At 49.2% G+C, this 16,375-nt stretch overlaps 1 protein-coding gene across 6 annotated transcripts in view; it reads right to left on the bottom strand.

Moving 5' to 3' along the window:
* Positions 1–16,375, bottom strand: part of PLEKHG4 (pleckstrin homology and RhoGEF domain containing G4) — a 97,191-nt gene that overhangs the window by 64,514 nt on the left and 16,302 nt on the right. For all 6 annotated transcript variants that reach the window (XM_065662023.1, XM_065662026.1, XM_065662027.1 and 3 more), the window contains exons 2-3: positions 8,369–8,566; positions 29–2,189 (exon numbers count right to left, since the gene is read on the bottom strand). In XM_065662023.1, the coding sequence (XP_065518095.1) occupies positions 29–2,189; positions 8,369–8,566 (2,359 nt within the window). The remainder of the gene's footprint in view (positions 1–28; positions 2,190–8,368; positions 8,567–16,375) is intronic.

Here is a 16,375-nt window from a genome sequence, read left to right as displayed (position 1 = left end):
TAAACACACTCACACCCAATCGCTGTACCTTCAGGACATGATGCTCCAGAAGCTGCCTCTTGGTGGGAGTGCAGAATAGTGGACTCCATATGCCCCTTAGTGGGTCCTGCTGGGAGTGGTCCAACCTCCAGTTCCTCTTCAATGGATTCCAGCGTTTTTAAGGGTATAGTTGACTTTTTCCCACAGGAAAAACCTTCCTGGTTCTCTTCTCCTTCCTGCAAGTCCTGTACTGTGACATGCTCTGGGTTCAGCACACAGTTCTCTTCACTTTCACAGCTATGGCTTTCTATTTGTCCTTGTGGTTCCTCACACCCCTCTCCAGACCTCTGGGTTCTGGATTGACCTGAGCCTTCTGCTTGTGCATCAGGGTCCATCAAATTGTCACTGCTATTTAATTGTGCTGCCATTTGATCACCCTCTGCTGACAGAGCAGCTTGGAGTAGTGTGACTTCTTCAGCTTCCTTATGCCAACAGGTAGAGACCTTTTGCTCTTCACCACCTGACAAGAGCCCATCTGTAGGAGCTTCATCAGAACAGGGACTTTGACTAGTCTGACTCCCATTTGCAGGCAGTATTTGTTCAGCCTCTTTGACTTCCTCTGGGCTGTCCCGTCTTCCCAGCTCAAATTCATCTACTTCAATTTTGTTCTGTTCTGGAGGGTTTAATGGAGAACTCAGGTTTGCTTCCTGATCACTGAAGCAAGCACCAACAACTTCTGCATCTGCTGTGTTCCCTGAAGGAGAGCCTCCCTCCACACCTACATCTGAACACTCAGGTGTGACAAGGAGTGTAGTGGCCTGGGCTGGTACAACACTTTCACTTCCACTCTGGCAAAAAATATCAGAACCTTTCTTCAGTGTGCAGTGTGGGCCCAAAGACTCTGAGACAGAGACAGGAGAGGCACAGATCTGTGCCACCTCATCTTGACCCTCAGTCAGTGGTTCTCCATGTGCTCCTACCATCATCTTCTGCACAGCAGCAGCAGCATCTACAATTGTTTCTGGGCTCTGCTCTGATATTTCAACATCAGCACTTCCACTAGGACCATCACTTTCTCTTTCCATGTTTCCAGGAGCACCAGACATTTGTGCTTTGCAGCTGACACTGTCTCCAGCACACACATCACTGTAGCTGCACAGCGCATATCTCAAATCAACTGAGTGTTCACTGCAGATTTCCTGCTCTGCAGATGAATCTTCTGCACTGCAGACAGGAGACTCAGCCCCAGGAAAGCTATTTCCCATGTTTCTAGGGCCACCTGGTATCAGCTGACCTTCTGGAGAGAGCTCTCCACATGCCACCAGTTTGCAGCTTTCCAACGGAATTACATTTTTGAGAATATCTGCAGAAGAGGTTCTCGGGGTGTCTGTTTGACAGTGCTCCCTCTGCATAAGTGCTGACTGAATTATGTTCTTGCAGTAGGTACTGTCTTGAATGACGATGAACCTGTGCTTGCCCTTAGATGCATTCACTCTTGTTCTGGGCTGAGTTAGAGAATTTAAAGCTAGCGACTGCGTTGAAGAGCCTGTTTGTGCCCCAAACCTGGGCAGTGAAACTTCTGTCAGTTCAACGTACTCGCCTTCAAGGTCACTTTTCAAGTTCTCTAGAGGCACAGGACTTGTACAGACACCATTAACAAGAGCTTCACTTAACTGGGGAGCTGTGCTGCTGATGACCAGGTTGTCTTGAATTGGACTTTTTTCCTGCAGATACTGAGATCTTAGGTCTGGTGAACTGCACAAAGCATAGTCCATGGGGAGGCACAAAACTGAATGTTCCTCTGTAATTTCTGGAGAGATGATACTGTTTTCAATTATTTTTGGTTTATTTATAAATTCAGGATTAACCACTTTATCCCAGGGGACACGAAATATTTTATCATCAGTGGTTAGTAAACAATTTTCCAGTGCTATACCCATCCGCTCTCCATTGAAAGTACTCAACCATTCCAGAGTAAAAATAGAGGTATAGGAAACTTCTGGAATCAAGACTTCCTCTACATTATGCTTGTCTTTTGCCAAACATTTTAATACAATACGTGGAGACTTCTTCAGATAGGGAACCACCTGCAGGTAGAAGTCACCAGGCTTCAAGATTCGCCAGTCAATGGAAGCCAGCTGGACTACAATCTTCTCATGGATACAGAGGGGCCAGCCCTCGTGGCGAAACAGCAAGCCACAGTACTGAGCCTATGGAGAAAAGAGAGAGTTTCAGTATCAGGAACAGCTCAAGCTTTTGGACAAGAGAGATCAATGCTTCTCTTTCACAGCTGTAGCAATACAACAGTTGAATTTAGGGTCTTTGGTCATTCCTGTACGGGAGTTCTCCACTCTGAGGTCTTCTCTTTAAAAAGCAGAAACAAGAAAAGCTACCAACTCAAGCCAGCATCATCTCAGAATCTGAAGAAGAACCAATGAACTCCCAGAAGTTTCAGCCCTGTTTTAAAGATGAGTCAGCACAGACAGGCAGGGTCTAAGCCCCAGAACCCCAGCATAATCAGGAGTTCTCACCTCCAAGCGCCAAAGTCAGGAGACTGTCTCTGCCTCATTTATGATTCATTTGGACCAACTGGACTGACCAAGAAAGAGAAAATCCACACCATACAGCATCCCTAACCAAGTGCCATTACAGAAACACAGGCAAAAAGCAGTCTGCTTACAATGCACCAACAAAACCCACTGTCCACAACTAAAGACCACCCACAGCCTTAGGAGAGATGGCAAATAACACCCATCAATTCCAGAACATCCACACTGAGCTCTAGGTTGCACCAGGTACACTCGATACAGACTTGCCAGATGAAGCCTATAGATTGCAGAAACCTCACTGCACAGGATGACATTAGTCAGCCTGGCACCACAAGATGTCTTTCCCCTGGTGAAGCAGTGGTGGGTCTTCACCTCCCTTCCAGCAGACTAATGAAAAGCTTTGCTGACGAAGGAAAGCAGAAGGGAAATGCCAAGGTCTGTCTGAGGACTTGTTTTTATTCCCTCATGTGCTCTGCTGGAGTGTGCAGCACGTTCCACCTAATTTTGGTGAAGCCAAATTAGAGAGCATGGAGCCAGGTAAAACACATCACTCATCTTGTGCTATCAAGAGCCTACATGAGATGCATGGAGACAAGTTACACGGGATACAGCAGCAAGGGATGGCTGCAACCTACCAGCAAACAGGAGATACTGCAGAGCAAGACAAAGCAGGAGAAAGGAGGCAGCAAGTGAGGAAAGGACAGCAAAACCACAGCGAAAGAAGGCAGTAAGCCCCATCAGCAAGCTGCAAGGAGCTGCACTTCACATACAAGGGATTTCCTCCTTCCAAAAACATAGCAGCACACAGGACAAGTCTCACACAAATCCCAATCAAGTAGAATTAAGTTTCATGGCTGAACTGACTTGACTCAATTATTTACACCTTTATGATAATTTCAAAAAAAATAAAATCACTGCTTTGAACTTGATTCTGATTGGGTAAAGTAAGATTTCAATTAAGCCATGACATAATTATGAAACTCATGGTTTAATTTCATCTTTCTCTGTCATGACAAGGGCTTAAACAGGATTCACCTGTACCAGATGTAACTCCTAAATTAGAAAGCTGTCATCTGAAAGCCCAAAGACATTGGCAGCATCAGACTTCAGCCATTTTATCTTGTTTCTCTTACATGGCCAAATGGAAGTCTTGACAGACAGAGCAAGCTATAAAAATATAATTGAAGAACAGACAGATGTGGAAAAAAAACCCCAAACCTTTAAATCAAATATTTTGCTATATAGCAGAGAAACCACAGAACTGGAAGAAACCTCCTGGGTCCTCACACACCTTGAAACAACAGGTAATGGCATCAAGTAACCTCTTTCCTATATTCATCAAGGTTTACTTTCCTCAGCCCAGCCAGGTTTTTAATCCTCACTGCACCTGCTGCAAAGTACCTCAGAGGCTTAGAAGCCCAAATCATCCTTCAAATTCAATAACTGCTCCTCCTCAGCGCTGGAGCTTATTCTCTGGATGTGTTCCCACTGCTTAAAATCATTAAGCCATGTCACAACACCTTAGCCCATCTCCCTTGACCATCTCTTCAGCCTGCCTGAAGTGCCTCCCTAGTGATACCTTTTCCTTTGTTCCTCTTTTCCATCATGTAAAGTATTGCCAAGTACCATGTATAACAGCACCAACACTTCCCAGCTGTGCTAGAAGCACCTCTTAAAACCAATATCCCACATGTCCTCCAGTCATGCCCCTCTAGTAACCCCATCACCTGCTCACTGTTCTTTCCAAACTGATGAATGCCAGCTCCCATCAGAAATCCTCCCTGTTGCTTTGTGGAGACAGGCACAGGCTGGCCCTTCAAGTCTGCTGCTATAAAAACTAAAGTACAAAGTTTTAGGGCTCCTCTTGTGTAATACAGTTATCTCCCTCCTCCTATAGGTCATTGCTCGTGTCTCCCAAACAGGTTTAATCCCAAATACCTGCTGTATGTGCACTCTTACTTTTTATGCCAAGTTTATGGGCGAGGAGTAATGTGTGTCTCATGACTCCTGCCTCCAACTCAGTTTTCAGTGCAGCACAAACACCCTCCCTTTCATCAGTTTGTTACCCATCTTGCAATACTTGCATAAACCTCCATCCCTTTGGCACAATAATTCATTTTCCATATGACTCTGTAATAAATCCTTTACGGAAAAGATGAGACAATGAATCTTTTCTCTCTGGAGAGAGATGATTTATGGAAAAGGCCAGTCTTGCATTACCTCGCACATGAAAAACATTACCCAGTTTTTAATGGGTCAGTTAATTCAGTCCTTGCTCAATGCATGTTACCTGCTCAGTTTGTTCTCTGTATTTTGTTATTAGACCTGATTTAACAGATTCAATAAAAGTCCCTGTTACCAGACATTCAGCATTACATGGTAACTCCTTCCATGTTCCAGGATTCCAGCCACTCCCTTTTCTTTGATACAGTCAAATCCATATCCATTTCAGTCACAGCAGTTTTATTTCTGTTCGCCCAGTGCAACTGCCTTACTGTTGTGCCTTCATATTGCACCACTACTAAACTGAGTCTTACTTCAGTTTTTATTCGTTTGAAGGATGATATTAATACTACTTTTATATTCTAACCTTGAACTCAGAGCAGACCCATCTCCCTTTCTAGTCTCTTTCTATTAACTTAAGAGCTTAAAAGCACTATAACGTAACTCACAGTTGCTTATGCTTCCCTCAAAGGCACAGGGAGCTAAGCTATGCAAGTTTTACACTCAGCTTTCTGGTCTCTAAGACACAGATGGCTCTACCAGCTAGCTCCTTTCTTATACAGCACAGTTAAATTCAGCAGACCACCTCTTGCAGCACAGAGTTAAATTATTATCAATAGCTTATATGACTGAAAGGTGAGATATGCAATCAGAAGTAGCATGAACACAAAGCTGAATTTCATCTGCACCCACCTGACATGGAGTTTCTGTTAAAATCTGGATGCAGAGTAACCTATTTGGTGGCCATTCATACATCAAGAAATCCAAAACCCCACCTCACCACCTAGATGACCTGCCTGCCTACTGACTGACAAGCAGAAGAAAACTCAGCAATAGGATCATGAAACCCAAACTGCAAAATGCAGTGAAGTTCCTGGAAAACCCCACAAAGACACAGTCTAAACTGCAGCAAGAGCCAGAGTAACATCCAAGCAAGAGTTCAAGTCCTTCAACAGCTTAAATATTTGAGAGCTTTAGAATGTTGGAAGTGAAGCACCCTCATACTGCTCCTGCTCCATAAAGAACCTTCAAAAGGAAGATTACATGAAGAGGCTTATTTCAGTTAACATTTCACTTTGAGGCTCAAGTATTTGCTCTTCTCGTGTCCAGTCACTCCTGAGCCAAACCAGGATAGTCAGAGGAGTGCCAGGAACAGAGTCTACACCCGGTGGCTGCAGCCAGCAATAAAGCTGCCTCTGAGGAAAGAGCTGGGCACTAGTGATAAAGATGGCACAAATATGGCAGCTCCTTGAGCTACAGGGCTAGCTAGACTGGAACAGACCAACAGACCACTTAGCTCTGGATGTCATCTGAAGGCCAGGGCAAAACCTGGTTTCTTACTCTGTGCTAAGCAGACAGAGCCCTTGGCACACCCCTCTCCAGCCCCTGTGGATCACATACAGGCTATTGATTTTAATATGCCCAGCTGAAGCCTGTGAGCTTGTCTAATACTTCATGAAGCCACTTACACTTCTGCCACTGCAGAGGCTGACAAAAGATCTAGCACTCTCAAGATTTCCTACAGCAGACATTCAGACAGGAGCTACTTTTCCCCTTTAGTGTGTTTAGGAAACTCTCACATGCACCAGCTGAACTACAAACTAAGGATGAAACACTCTTTTTGTTTAGACTCTCTAAAAGGCAGACAAAACTCTTGAAGAACAACTAACAAGAAATAGTCCTTTGATTTAAGACAGTGGAGACAAAAGAAGGTGCACATAGTGGAGGTTTGGGGAAGACAAGGGGTCCACAACAAATGAAAGAAAGAACTTTCAGCAATAAAAATTCAAACCAGCAGACTTCTAAATAAAATACGGAATTGCCTAGACCCACCACTAAAGACAGTACAAGGCTCCTAGAGCTTCCCTTGCTCTCCCTGTACTGAGAGTCTGAAAGTACAAAATCATGAGTTAAGGCCAGAAAGGGTCACAAGGAAGGATAAAAGGCTCAAGGCACCCAGTTGTGCTCTTTGAGAGGCCTGTGCCTGCACTCTGCCTCTTGTCGCCCACTCTCCAGGTCATTTCACAACTCAGCAAAACTCCCCATACCTAATGCTGAGCCCTTACTGGACGTGGCTGCCCCAACAACACCCACCAGCCCCAAATCTTGTGGCTACTGGGCAGATCCTGAGGTGTCCCCCATTCCTGGGCCTGAGACAGGAGGGTGGCTCCAAGCACAGCTCCTGTCCCACCTCCTCAAGCAGTGCTGCATGTGTAGGACAGCCCCACCATACTGGTTTCCCTCTTCAAAAGACCATCACCTCAGCCACCACCAGGCCCCTTGCTTCTACATCCCCTGGGCCCATGCTCCAGTCTAGAGCATGAGGGGTGGCCACCAGCACACTGAATTCCTCCAGGGAGCCCTCAAACCTCTCCCACCTCAGGGACCCCAGAGCTCACCACCTCACACCTCTCCCACCTCAGGGACCCCAGAGCTCACCACCTCACACCTCTCCCACCTCAGGGACCCCAGAGCTCACCACCTCACACCTCTCCCACTGCCTCAATACCTCCCACTTCAACAGCCCCTAGGCCACCATGTACACCAAGACAGCTCCGTGCTCCCATTGGCTGCTGCAGCCTCTGCTGTGCTCCCACTGGCTGCCAGGCAGCACAAGGCCTGCCCTACCACCACACCCCTGTCCCCAAGGGCAGCCATGGCCCATAGTGGGCCCATGGCCCCACCAGCCCCAGCCCGGTGCCCAGGGGACAGCCCCAGCACTGGCACCCATCCTGCAGGTCAGAGGGTGACAACAGCAGGACAAACACCGCACCACAGCACCTGCAGGGTGACCAGCTCCAGTGCTTGTTACATGGAGCTATCCTGTGCGATGAGTGTTTCCTCCCCCAGCGTTTCCCCTCGAGTCAATGGGTAACTGACTTTTTCAGTTTCTATTTTATATTTTTCCTCCTCTCAGAAGTCTCTTGCCTTCCACAATGAAGATTTCTATCAAAAGCCTGGCTGCACACACTCCTGAGGTTCAGAGACAAAAAGGCTAGAACAAATCCGAGTTTTAGGTTGTTGGGGTTTTTTTTTCATGCAGACTTTGAGCCAAGTTTATGATGGAGGCATTTGACTCATTGTTTCTAACATTTCAGACTCCCAACAGTAACGCACATTAATCTTGGACTCGTTCTGGCAGTAAATGTAACGCGACTCCTTGGGGCTATGGAGCATTGTGACCGTTCCAGCAACCATCAAAGCAGAGATGGAGTTCTGGGAAAAACACTGACTGGCAGCATTTTGCCCCACACATCCTCCTGCCAGCGGCAGGAGCCCAACAGCTTCATCCACAGGGCCAGGCAATGGCTGCGGTTAGAAGCCACCTGAGTCAGCCATATCCAGCAAATGCTTCACTAAACCTCTTTTGCTGAATCCCTTAAGCCTTCTGTTTGGAGTTCCCAGTTACCAAAGGCAAGGGCACCGCTCCACATCTGATCTCTGCACGGTTAAGTTTCAACTGCAGTTTCCCAACTGTTTCCTAATTGTCTGCATGCCCTCCCACCTGGGCTGCCATACACACGCGTGTGCTTTTTGCCAGCCGCTTTACATACAAGAGCAGAAAGCTCGCTCTCCAAGAACGCCTTTGCAGGCCTCAGAGAGCATGATGTACTCACACAGGCATCCTGCTGAACGCACTGCAGGATGTGCTTGGCTGGAATCAGGAAGTCTATGAGGTAGCGTAGTCCATCCCCACGGTACGTCTTCTCCACCACATCAAAAACTTGGCACAGAACAGTGGCTGCGGTAGCCTCAAACGGAGGGTAGAGTGCCGATAACGTACTCTGAATGCAGCCGTCCAGAGACTCTGAGTCCTGCCACGAGAGGAAATGTTAGCGGTATCACGGTATGGGTGCCCTGGCGAGCCCTACACCCAGCAGCGCAGCCACCTCCAAGGGCAGGAGGAGAGATCAGCAGGAGCAAATCGCTGTCCTTGCTCGCTCCTTTTGGCATCTGGCGACCCCAGGTAAACACCGCACAGCTCTCCTGTAAGGCAAGCGCGGCGCTCGCTGTGCACAGCAGCGAGGTTTCCCAGCTTTTGCTTACGCAGCAAGTCCTTCTCCTGCCTGTGCTGGGTGGGGCGGCTGCTAAACCATTACTGCAGCACGTGAGTGCGTGCAAGCGAGACACAGTATCATGGGGTGGATGGACGGACCTGCAGCACCGCAGTTCCTATACGTGGGGCTTGGGCACATTAAAGCCCAGCGCTACTCTTCTCAGTGGGCTAAAGGGAGTTGGGCTGAAGCTCCTCAGCTTGCTGTGCTCTGGAGTCCTGCACAGGATAAGCTGTTTGGTACTCGGGGAAGGCACTCTGCAACGCAATTCCTTGTTATTAAAAGCTGTTTGCCTCTCATGAAAGGTACACTCTGGGAGCCAGGAGTTTTCTGCAGGGACAGATGCCTCACAAGAGGAGAGTGTGAACACGGCTGCCTTTGGTGCCTGAGCATGCGCATCCATACATAAGATGCCCGTTTCCTGCCCGGGAATCAGAGGAGATGGCTTCCCTACTTCCACCTTCATTCAGGAGAGCCTGCCGGCCACAGCTTGCCCTCAGTGTCAGGAGCAATTACAGTGCTAGAGGCCAAATTGTGATCTATTGCATGAGTGTAGATCAAGAGAGCTTGCCAAGAAGTAACAGTAAACAAAATAAATCTGTACACGTCTGGAGAGAGGCTCAGGATCCTGCCTTTCCTCACTGTTTTAGAGGGGACCTCACTGGCTAACTTAGAGCCAGTGGGAGTGAGTTTTGCTACAAAACCAAATGAAAGTTTACTCAGGTGTCTGGCCAGATCTGATCCAAATCCACCTCCCTTTACTAGAGACAAGAAAAGAATTTCAGCCGCTGGCCCAGAAGCTCTACGGCCTCCTCCAGAAGAGGAACAGCTGGATGGACACGCCTGAAAACACACCTCAGACACACAGCAAGATCAGGGTAGAAAGTTAAACAAACCAGCGCCAGAACAGCTTTTACACAGCCACTGGGGAACACCAGGATGAAGGGATAGGGAGGAAGCAAACCATTTCATTTCTCGCACTCCAAGGGAGAATATGATCGTCACTCCAGATACTGCCACTGGTTTGAGAAGACACAGCAGTCTCACAGCAAGCCTGAACTGACCTGCAGCCAGATGCTCTTCACACAAGCCTTCCCACCTCTCACAGCATAACGATCTTTAAATTCCTTCTTTAGAGGCTTGGGTGCTTCAAGCACAATATGAACTCCCTGCACTGTTGTAAAGCCTTCTTGCAGGAGAGCCTGTGAGAGTGGTGAGGCCCTGGCACAGGCTGCCCAGAGAAGCTGTGGCTGCCCCATCCCTGGCAGTGCTCAAGACCAGGTTGGACGGGGCTTGGAGCAACCTGCTCTAGTGGAACGTGTTCCTGCCTATGGCAGCAGGTTGGAACTGGGTGAGCTTTAACGTCCTTTTCAACCCAAACCAGGAGATTCTGGGATTCTGTAATTGCACAGGAGAGGTGAGGACACTCAGGCAATGCGCTGTGTGCACACTTCCAAGCACTGAATGCTAGGGTTGAACATTTAACCCAAATCCCAAATGGAAGGAGAAGGCTATTTTAAACAAGCTTTCCAGAAAACAATTTAAACCCTTAACTTTTAATCCATTATGTGAAACGAAATGCTGGGAAGTTCCTTCTCTACAGGAACAGGTCTTCAGAGAAAATCCGCCACTAGATATCATGGAGGTCAAGAGAAAACTGCCAAGAGCTGACAGCCTGCTCTGTGCAGCAGCCCGCAGCTCCTGCACAGCTCTGGTCAAGACCTCTCTACACAGCATACAAGGGGATAACTCAGCACAGTTCTGCAAGAGAAAGCAGAGGACAGAACTGTGGGATGAGTTGTACAGACTCAAGAAGACAACCCAAATAAGGAATGTTCCTTTTACATGGTATCCTGCACCTACTAAAAAAAAGGCATGGAGGGAGTTGTAGGCTAGGGAAAGGGGTACCCAGCCTAACACAAAGCCTCTCACAATTAGACATTACCTAATACTGCTAAATCTTGACACCACACACTGAATATCACACGCGGTTCCTTGTGGAATGACAGAGAAGACATGCACAGCCAGCTGAAGGCAAATGCAGCTCCAGTGACCTCTCCAGAACCAACCTGCCCCAGCAAGTGCCTGTGGCCTTGCAGGCAAAACTGGCCTTCCCCTGGGTGTTCTCCCACCCAGCATCAGCCACCACAGTGAGCCCAGCACTACCACAGCAGTGTTACTGCTGGTAGCATCTGACAACAACCCCCCTCTAACCCTCCGCATTCCACAGGTAACAGTCAAAACAAGCTTGGGTTGGTTCTGTGCCATCGTTGCCCCTGCACCCTGCTTGAGCAAAATGCTTTCACATATTACACCCTTCCCCCACTGCCACCCCCCCAAAAAAAATTAAGTTTATTATTGCAAATAAAACGAAGTAAAAATATTTAAACATGAGTCAGTGCATCGCTCGAAGGCTCTCACACCATTCCTGCTGCCTTAGCAAAGCCTTCACAAGACAATTATTAACATTGGCACCAAATCAAAAAGCCTTTATATGGTTAAAATAAACCAAGTCCTAGATTGTCCTTCCTTTAGTAAAATGCAGGATAACCATAGCCTGCAGCCATTGCTGAGTTCAGCGCTAACAGTGCACTCTGCTGAAGAGGCTTTATCTCTCTCTGCTGAGATCATACCTCGAAGCCGTGATAGCTGTGCAGGCTTTAATGGGACAGAGAGAAGGTTTTAACCCTGTCCTGGGTTCAGCAGTGGCAGTCATTTTTTTCCTTCTTAGTAGCTAGTGCAGTGCTGTGTTTTCATTTTTTGGCCTGGGAAGAGAGCTGATAACGTCAATGTTTTCAGTTGCTGCTCAAACGTTTGGTCTGGCCAAGGACTTTCTGAGCCTCATGCTCTGCCAGAGAGGAGGAGAGGCCAGGAAGAAGCAGAGACAGGACACCTGACCCAAACTGACCAAAGAGGTATTCCATACCACAGCACGTCATGCCCAGGATGTAATGGGGAGTGACCTGGAAGGGCTAGGGGACTGCAGGGTTGGAGGAGGTATTGGTCAGTGTTAGGCTGGGGGGAGTGGGGCAAGTTATCGGTCGGCTGGTGTTGAGGTGTTGTATTCTTTCCCCTTGTTATTTCCTTTATCATTATTATTATTGGTGGTAGCAGTAGTGATTTGTGTTATACCTTAGTTACCCGTGGGAGTTGCATTCCTTTCGATTCTCCTCTCCGTCCCTCCAGGAGCAGGGGGAGGGCCAGAAGGGGGGGGAGTGAGTGAATGAGGTTTGTGGTTGGGTTTAAACCACGACAAACCACTACCATTTGGTAGAAAGCAGAGGTATTTTTTTTTTTTCCATCATGCTCTGCTAATTCAAAAAAAAAAAAAAAAAAGCCCCAAACAGGGAGCAAATTCCCAGTCCTGTCACACTGATGTGACTGTAGCACCAGCATTCTTGGGCAGCTATAGAATGCAGCCTTCACGTGCTGCAAATGAACTAGGAGGCAACACCAGGAGCAGATTCACCTCCCATCATGGACTCATGAAACCAACTCAGTCCCAGGGATGGGGCTGCATATTTGTACTAAGTAACTTCTCAGACTGCAGAGTGGCCTGAGGAAAGGGCCACAAGGCCTGCAAGAGGCCCCATGGTCCTGCTGTTCAATTCTGGAGTGCAGATGGCCAGGCTCACACGTCTCATCTGCGCGCATTGCCTACTACCACACATGTGGTTTGGAGGCTCAGGGAACTCATATGAACCAGCTTGAGGCAGCACAGACCACAGAGATGCTGCGAGGGCTGGGGCAGCTCTGCTCTGGAGACAGGCTGAGAGAGCTGGGCTTATTCATCCTGGAGAAGAGAAGGCTCCTTAAGTGGAGACGTTAGAGCTGCTCCAGTGCCTAAAAGGGCTACAAGAAACCTGGAGAGGGGCTTTGGACAAGGGACTGTAGGGACAGGACAAGGGGGAATGGCTTTAACCTGGCAGAGGGGAGATTGTGATGAGATCTTAGGAAGAAGTTCTTCCCTGTGAGGGTGCTGAGGCCCTGGCACAGGTTGCCCAGAGAAGCTGTGGCTGCCCCATCCCTGGCAGTGTTCAAGGCCAGGTTGGACGGGGCTTGGAGCAACCTGCTCTAGTGGAAGGTGTCCCTGCCCATGGCAGGGGGTTGGAAGTGAATGAACTTTAAGGTCCCTTCCAACCCAAACCAGGCTGTATTCCATTATTCCAGAGGTCTGATACACCTGGAGTCTACAGACAATCCCACTCACAAACCTTACTTCAAGCAGATGATTCAACCCCCAACAGGCATGAGGAGAAGCCTCTGCGACCCAGGATGAGGTGAGTACCTGAAGAGGAGGAGAAGGACAAGCTAAACCCAGCAAGGATCCAAGGAGAGGGTACTCCTGCCTGGGCACTCTTGCCCTTACAGCCACAGTGACTCCCAAGAGCTGAAAGAGCCTAGCACAGGACCCTACTTGGAGAAAGCACCCTCCTGTAGGGACTGCAAATTCCAGGCTTCCTTGTCTCCAACAGGATTGCCACATTCCCCTCATGGGAGAGGTCCTGGACCCTTGTTTCCTTCTCAGGCACTCAGCACAAGCAGTAAGAGAAGTGCTTTCCAAGCAAGCCAGAGAGCATCTCCCCAAGCAGAAAGCGCCTTGGGACTCAAATGCTTCTTTGTCAGCAGCACGGGGGGACCTATGAACTCCAGCTCACTGCCACCACTCACCACATGCTCACCACACCTCCCAAAAGAGAAACACACTTTTAAAATAACTCCTCTATAAATCAAGGTGCTAAATAAAGCCAAGGTTAAGGTCATATCCGGCCATGCCGGCTTTCACTGCTGCTCAGCCAGGAGCCAGCTCTGGAGCATGGAGAGGGGAGAGGGAAGAGGAAAGCAGCACGTGGGGACGGGCTGGGCTCAGTGGGCAGAACAATGATGGAAACCAGTCAGCATGATCCTGCCTGGAGAGCAAGAGAGAGCCCAGTAGGGCCTGGGTCTGATGAGGGGCAGAAATGAGTGGGGTAGGGTGGGCTGCCCTCCCTGCCCTGCAGACAGCAGGAGCCGCAGGGCCAGTGAAGTGAACAGAGCAATAAAGACCTGCGGCAAAGTTCTGCAGCTCAGCCCTAAGATCCAATCTTCCCTTCACAGACTGCAGCAAGACCCAGGAGTCAGGGAGAGGTGGGGTTACGAGTGCCTGTGCAGAAGACCCCAAGCCAGAACTAAGAAGAACAACTTGGGATCTGCTAGAATCCTGGCCAATGGACAAATTTCTCTCTCCTGGTGCAAGCAGCCACTGTGGGATGGGAGACGAGCCTGCCAAGAGGTACCTGGAGTAACCACTAGCTTCTTGGGCTTTTCTAGGTGCAGTTTTCTGCCTCTCTGTGTGCACAGAGAGCTACACAGCAGCTCCAGCCACCGGGAACTCCTGCTGTACTGCATTTCTTTCTGACTCAGGACTCAGCTTCTTCCTCTTTGAGACCTGCTGCTCGCCAATTAAGTCTGAACCGTGGAGAGCCTCTTATGGGTTTGGAGAACAAGAAGTCAGCCTGCACGGTGAGCAGAGAGAAGATCCCCAGGGCCACACACCTTGCATGGCATCGGAATACCTGCACCCTCCAAGTGAGGACCCGGGACACCAACCCAAATGGCTCTGGACAATGCAAGTTGGCGTGGGGAAGGACTGCAACACTGCTAGAACCCCTGGGCCCGCAAACCTTGGCAGCATTTTCCCTACAACTCACCCAAGCACCTTGCTAAGAAGTTAGAACCTTGCTGAAAAATTTTGTCTCTCAAACACTGAGTTTTGGTCAAGAACATGAAGACGTGCAGATCTTTCCCGCTGACAGCCCAAATGCTGTCTGGAGACTCCTAAAAAGCATCAGTACAGAGAGACCAAACTGTTTGACTAACCCATGACTTATGGCTCCTTTCTTGCAGGCTGGACTGGCCCATATAACACCCTGAGGTGTTGCAGCAGAAATTCAGCCTAAAGGATCTGCAGCTCTCCTCTGAGAAACGCAGACCTCCAACGAGCAGCCGAAGAATGAAACTACATATCCCAAAATGCCCCAGTTAAACCCAGTGCCTGCCGTGGCTTGGCAGGGCGAGGTGCATAGCTGGGCAGTGGAGCAGAGCAAGCGGTGCCCGTGGTACATCCAGCTCTGAGTCACTGTGCAGCAGGAGCCTGGACAGGAGCTCCCACTGCTTCACCCTCCTTGTGCCAGCAGCCCTCAGCCTGGCCACATCCTGCATGCACCCACCTTCTTCCCCTTGCCCAGGTACCAATGCATACTGTGAATGCAGAATAGAGGAGAGGAAAGGACAGCCCTCAGAGGTGAGGGGAAGAGATAACCCAACCCTTCCACACCCCAGAACTGGAAAGTAGAAACAGCAGTAAGGCGGGGAGGAGGTAGTGGCTGCTCGTGGCCCCCAGCCAGCTCTGCGATGGGGCACAACAAGCAGGGCCAGGAGAGCTGGTCGTTCTGCCAGCAAAGGCTGCCATGCCGTGCCTCTTGGCTGGGGCTACTCAGCTCTCAGCTGACATCAGAAACCTCATTTCCAGTAAAAACAGATCCCTGGGCTTTCCATGAAGCCTTTCCACTTCTGACACAAACCTGAAAACGAGACCGCTTTGCCTTTAAAAACGAGACATTTCGCTGTTCAAAAAGGTTTTTGGCTAAAAACAAGGTTTGTTTTTCTGACAAAATATGAGATTTCCCACTCCATTTCTGCAGGGAGGAGAACCGGCCCAGCCCCATTTCCTGAGCCTCTCTAATCACAGCGGCAATGAGTTCAAGAGAGAAAAATCTTCCCAGAGCAAGTGCCAGCTCCCCCCTCTGCCGTTTGCTCCAGGGAGGCTGGGAGGAGGGCGCCTGCCTTCGGCACCCTGCCTGCCTCTGGGTGTTTGAGCTACAACAACGCACTATTAAGCGGCGCAGCTACAGAGGTCAGCATTCCCACTGCTGCTTTAATTACACCACCTTCCTGTGAGATAACCAGGAACAGCTCTACCTGCTCTTTGGGCGATTGTTCTTTGCTTTTCAGGGAGAAAAGCACAGCACCCTGTTCCACTGGGGAGGAAAGCGTCTGCAGGCTCACCCAGACTAGCTTTGCTCAATGGGCTGCACCTCTGAAAGCAAGGTGCCTTCTGCATGCCCCCATGGGATCCCTTGCACAATCCCCATGGGAGCACAACGTCTTCGGAGTCTGAGGATAAACCAACTCCTACAGCCTTGCAGGGAGTGGAGCTCCACAGACTGAGCTGGAGAATCATTTCCAGATGCCTCCCTGTGCTCCCCCAGCCCTTCTGCGGTTGCAGCAGCCAAAGCAGCTCCTACTGCGCAGTGCACAGGATTATCATTCCAGGCACTGCAGGAAAATACGCGCTTGGAAGCGATTAACTCATGATCTCTCATTTAATTAAACAAAGGGAAAAATGATGTATTTGCTTTCTAGCTCTGAGGTCCTGCTTCTGCACATGCTGTAGGTCAGGGCATGCTCAGCCAGGAAAAGGCAGGCCCAAAGCTGGACAATCCCCCTGCCAGCCCAGGGCTGGTTTGGTTTCACTCACAGGGGATTTTGAGGGATCCCAAATTGCTCTGAAAGCAAAGCGTGACCTCA

This window comes from Lathamus discolor, chromosome Z, assembly GCF_037157495.1.
Source record: "Lathamus discolor isolate bLatDis1 chromosome Z, bLatDis1.hap1, whole genome shotgun sequence".
In the NCBI taxonomy this organism is placed as follows: Eukaryota; Metazoa; Chordata; class Aves; order Psittaciformes; family Psittacidae; genus Lathamus; species Lathamus discolor.
The sequence above is the reverse complement of the archived record's forward strand: the minus strand, read 5'-3'. Positions and strand labels throughout refer to the sequence as shown.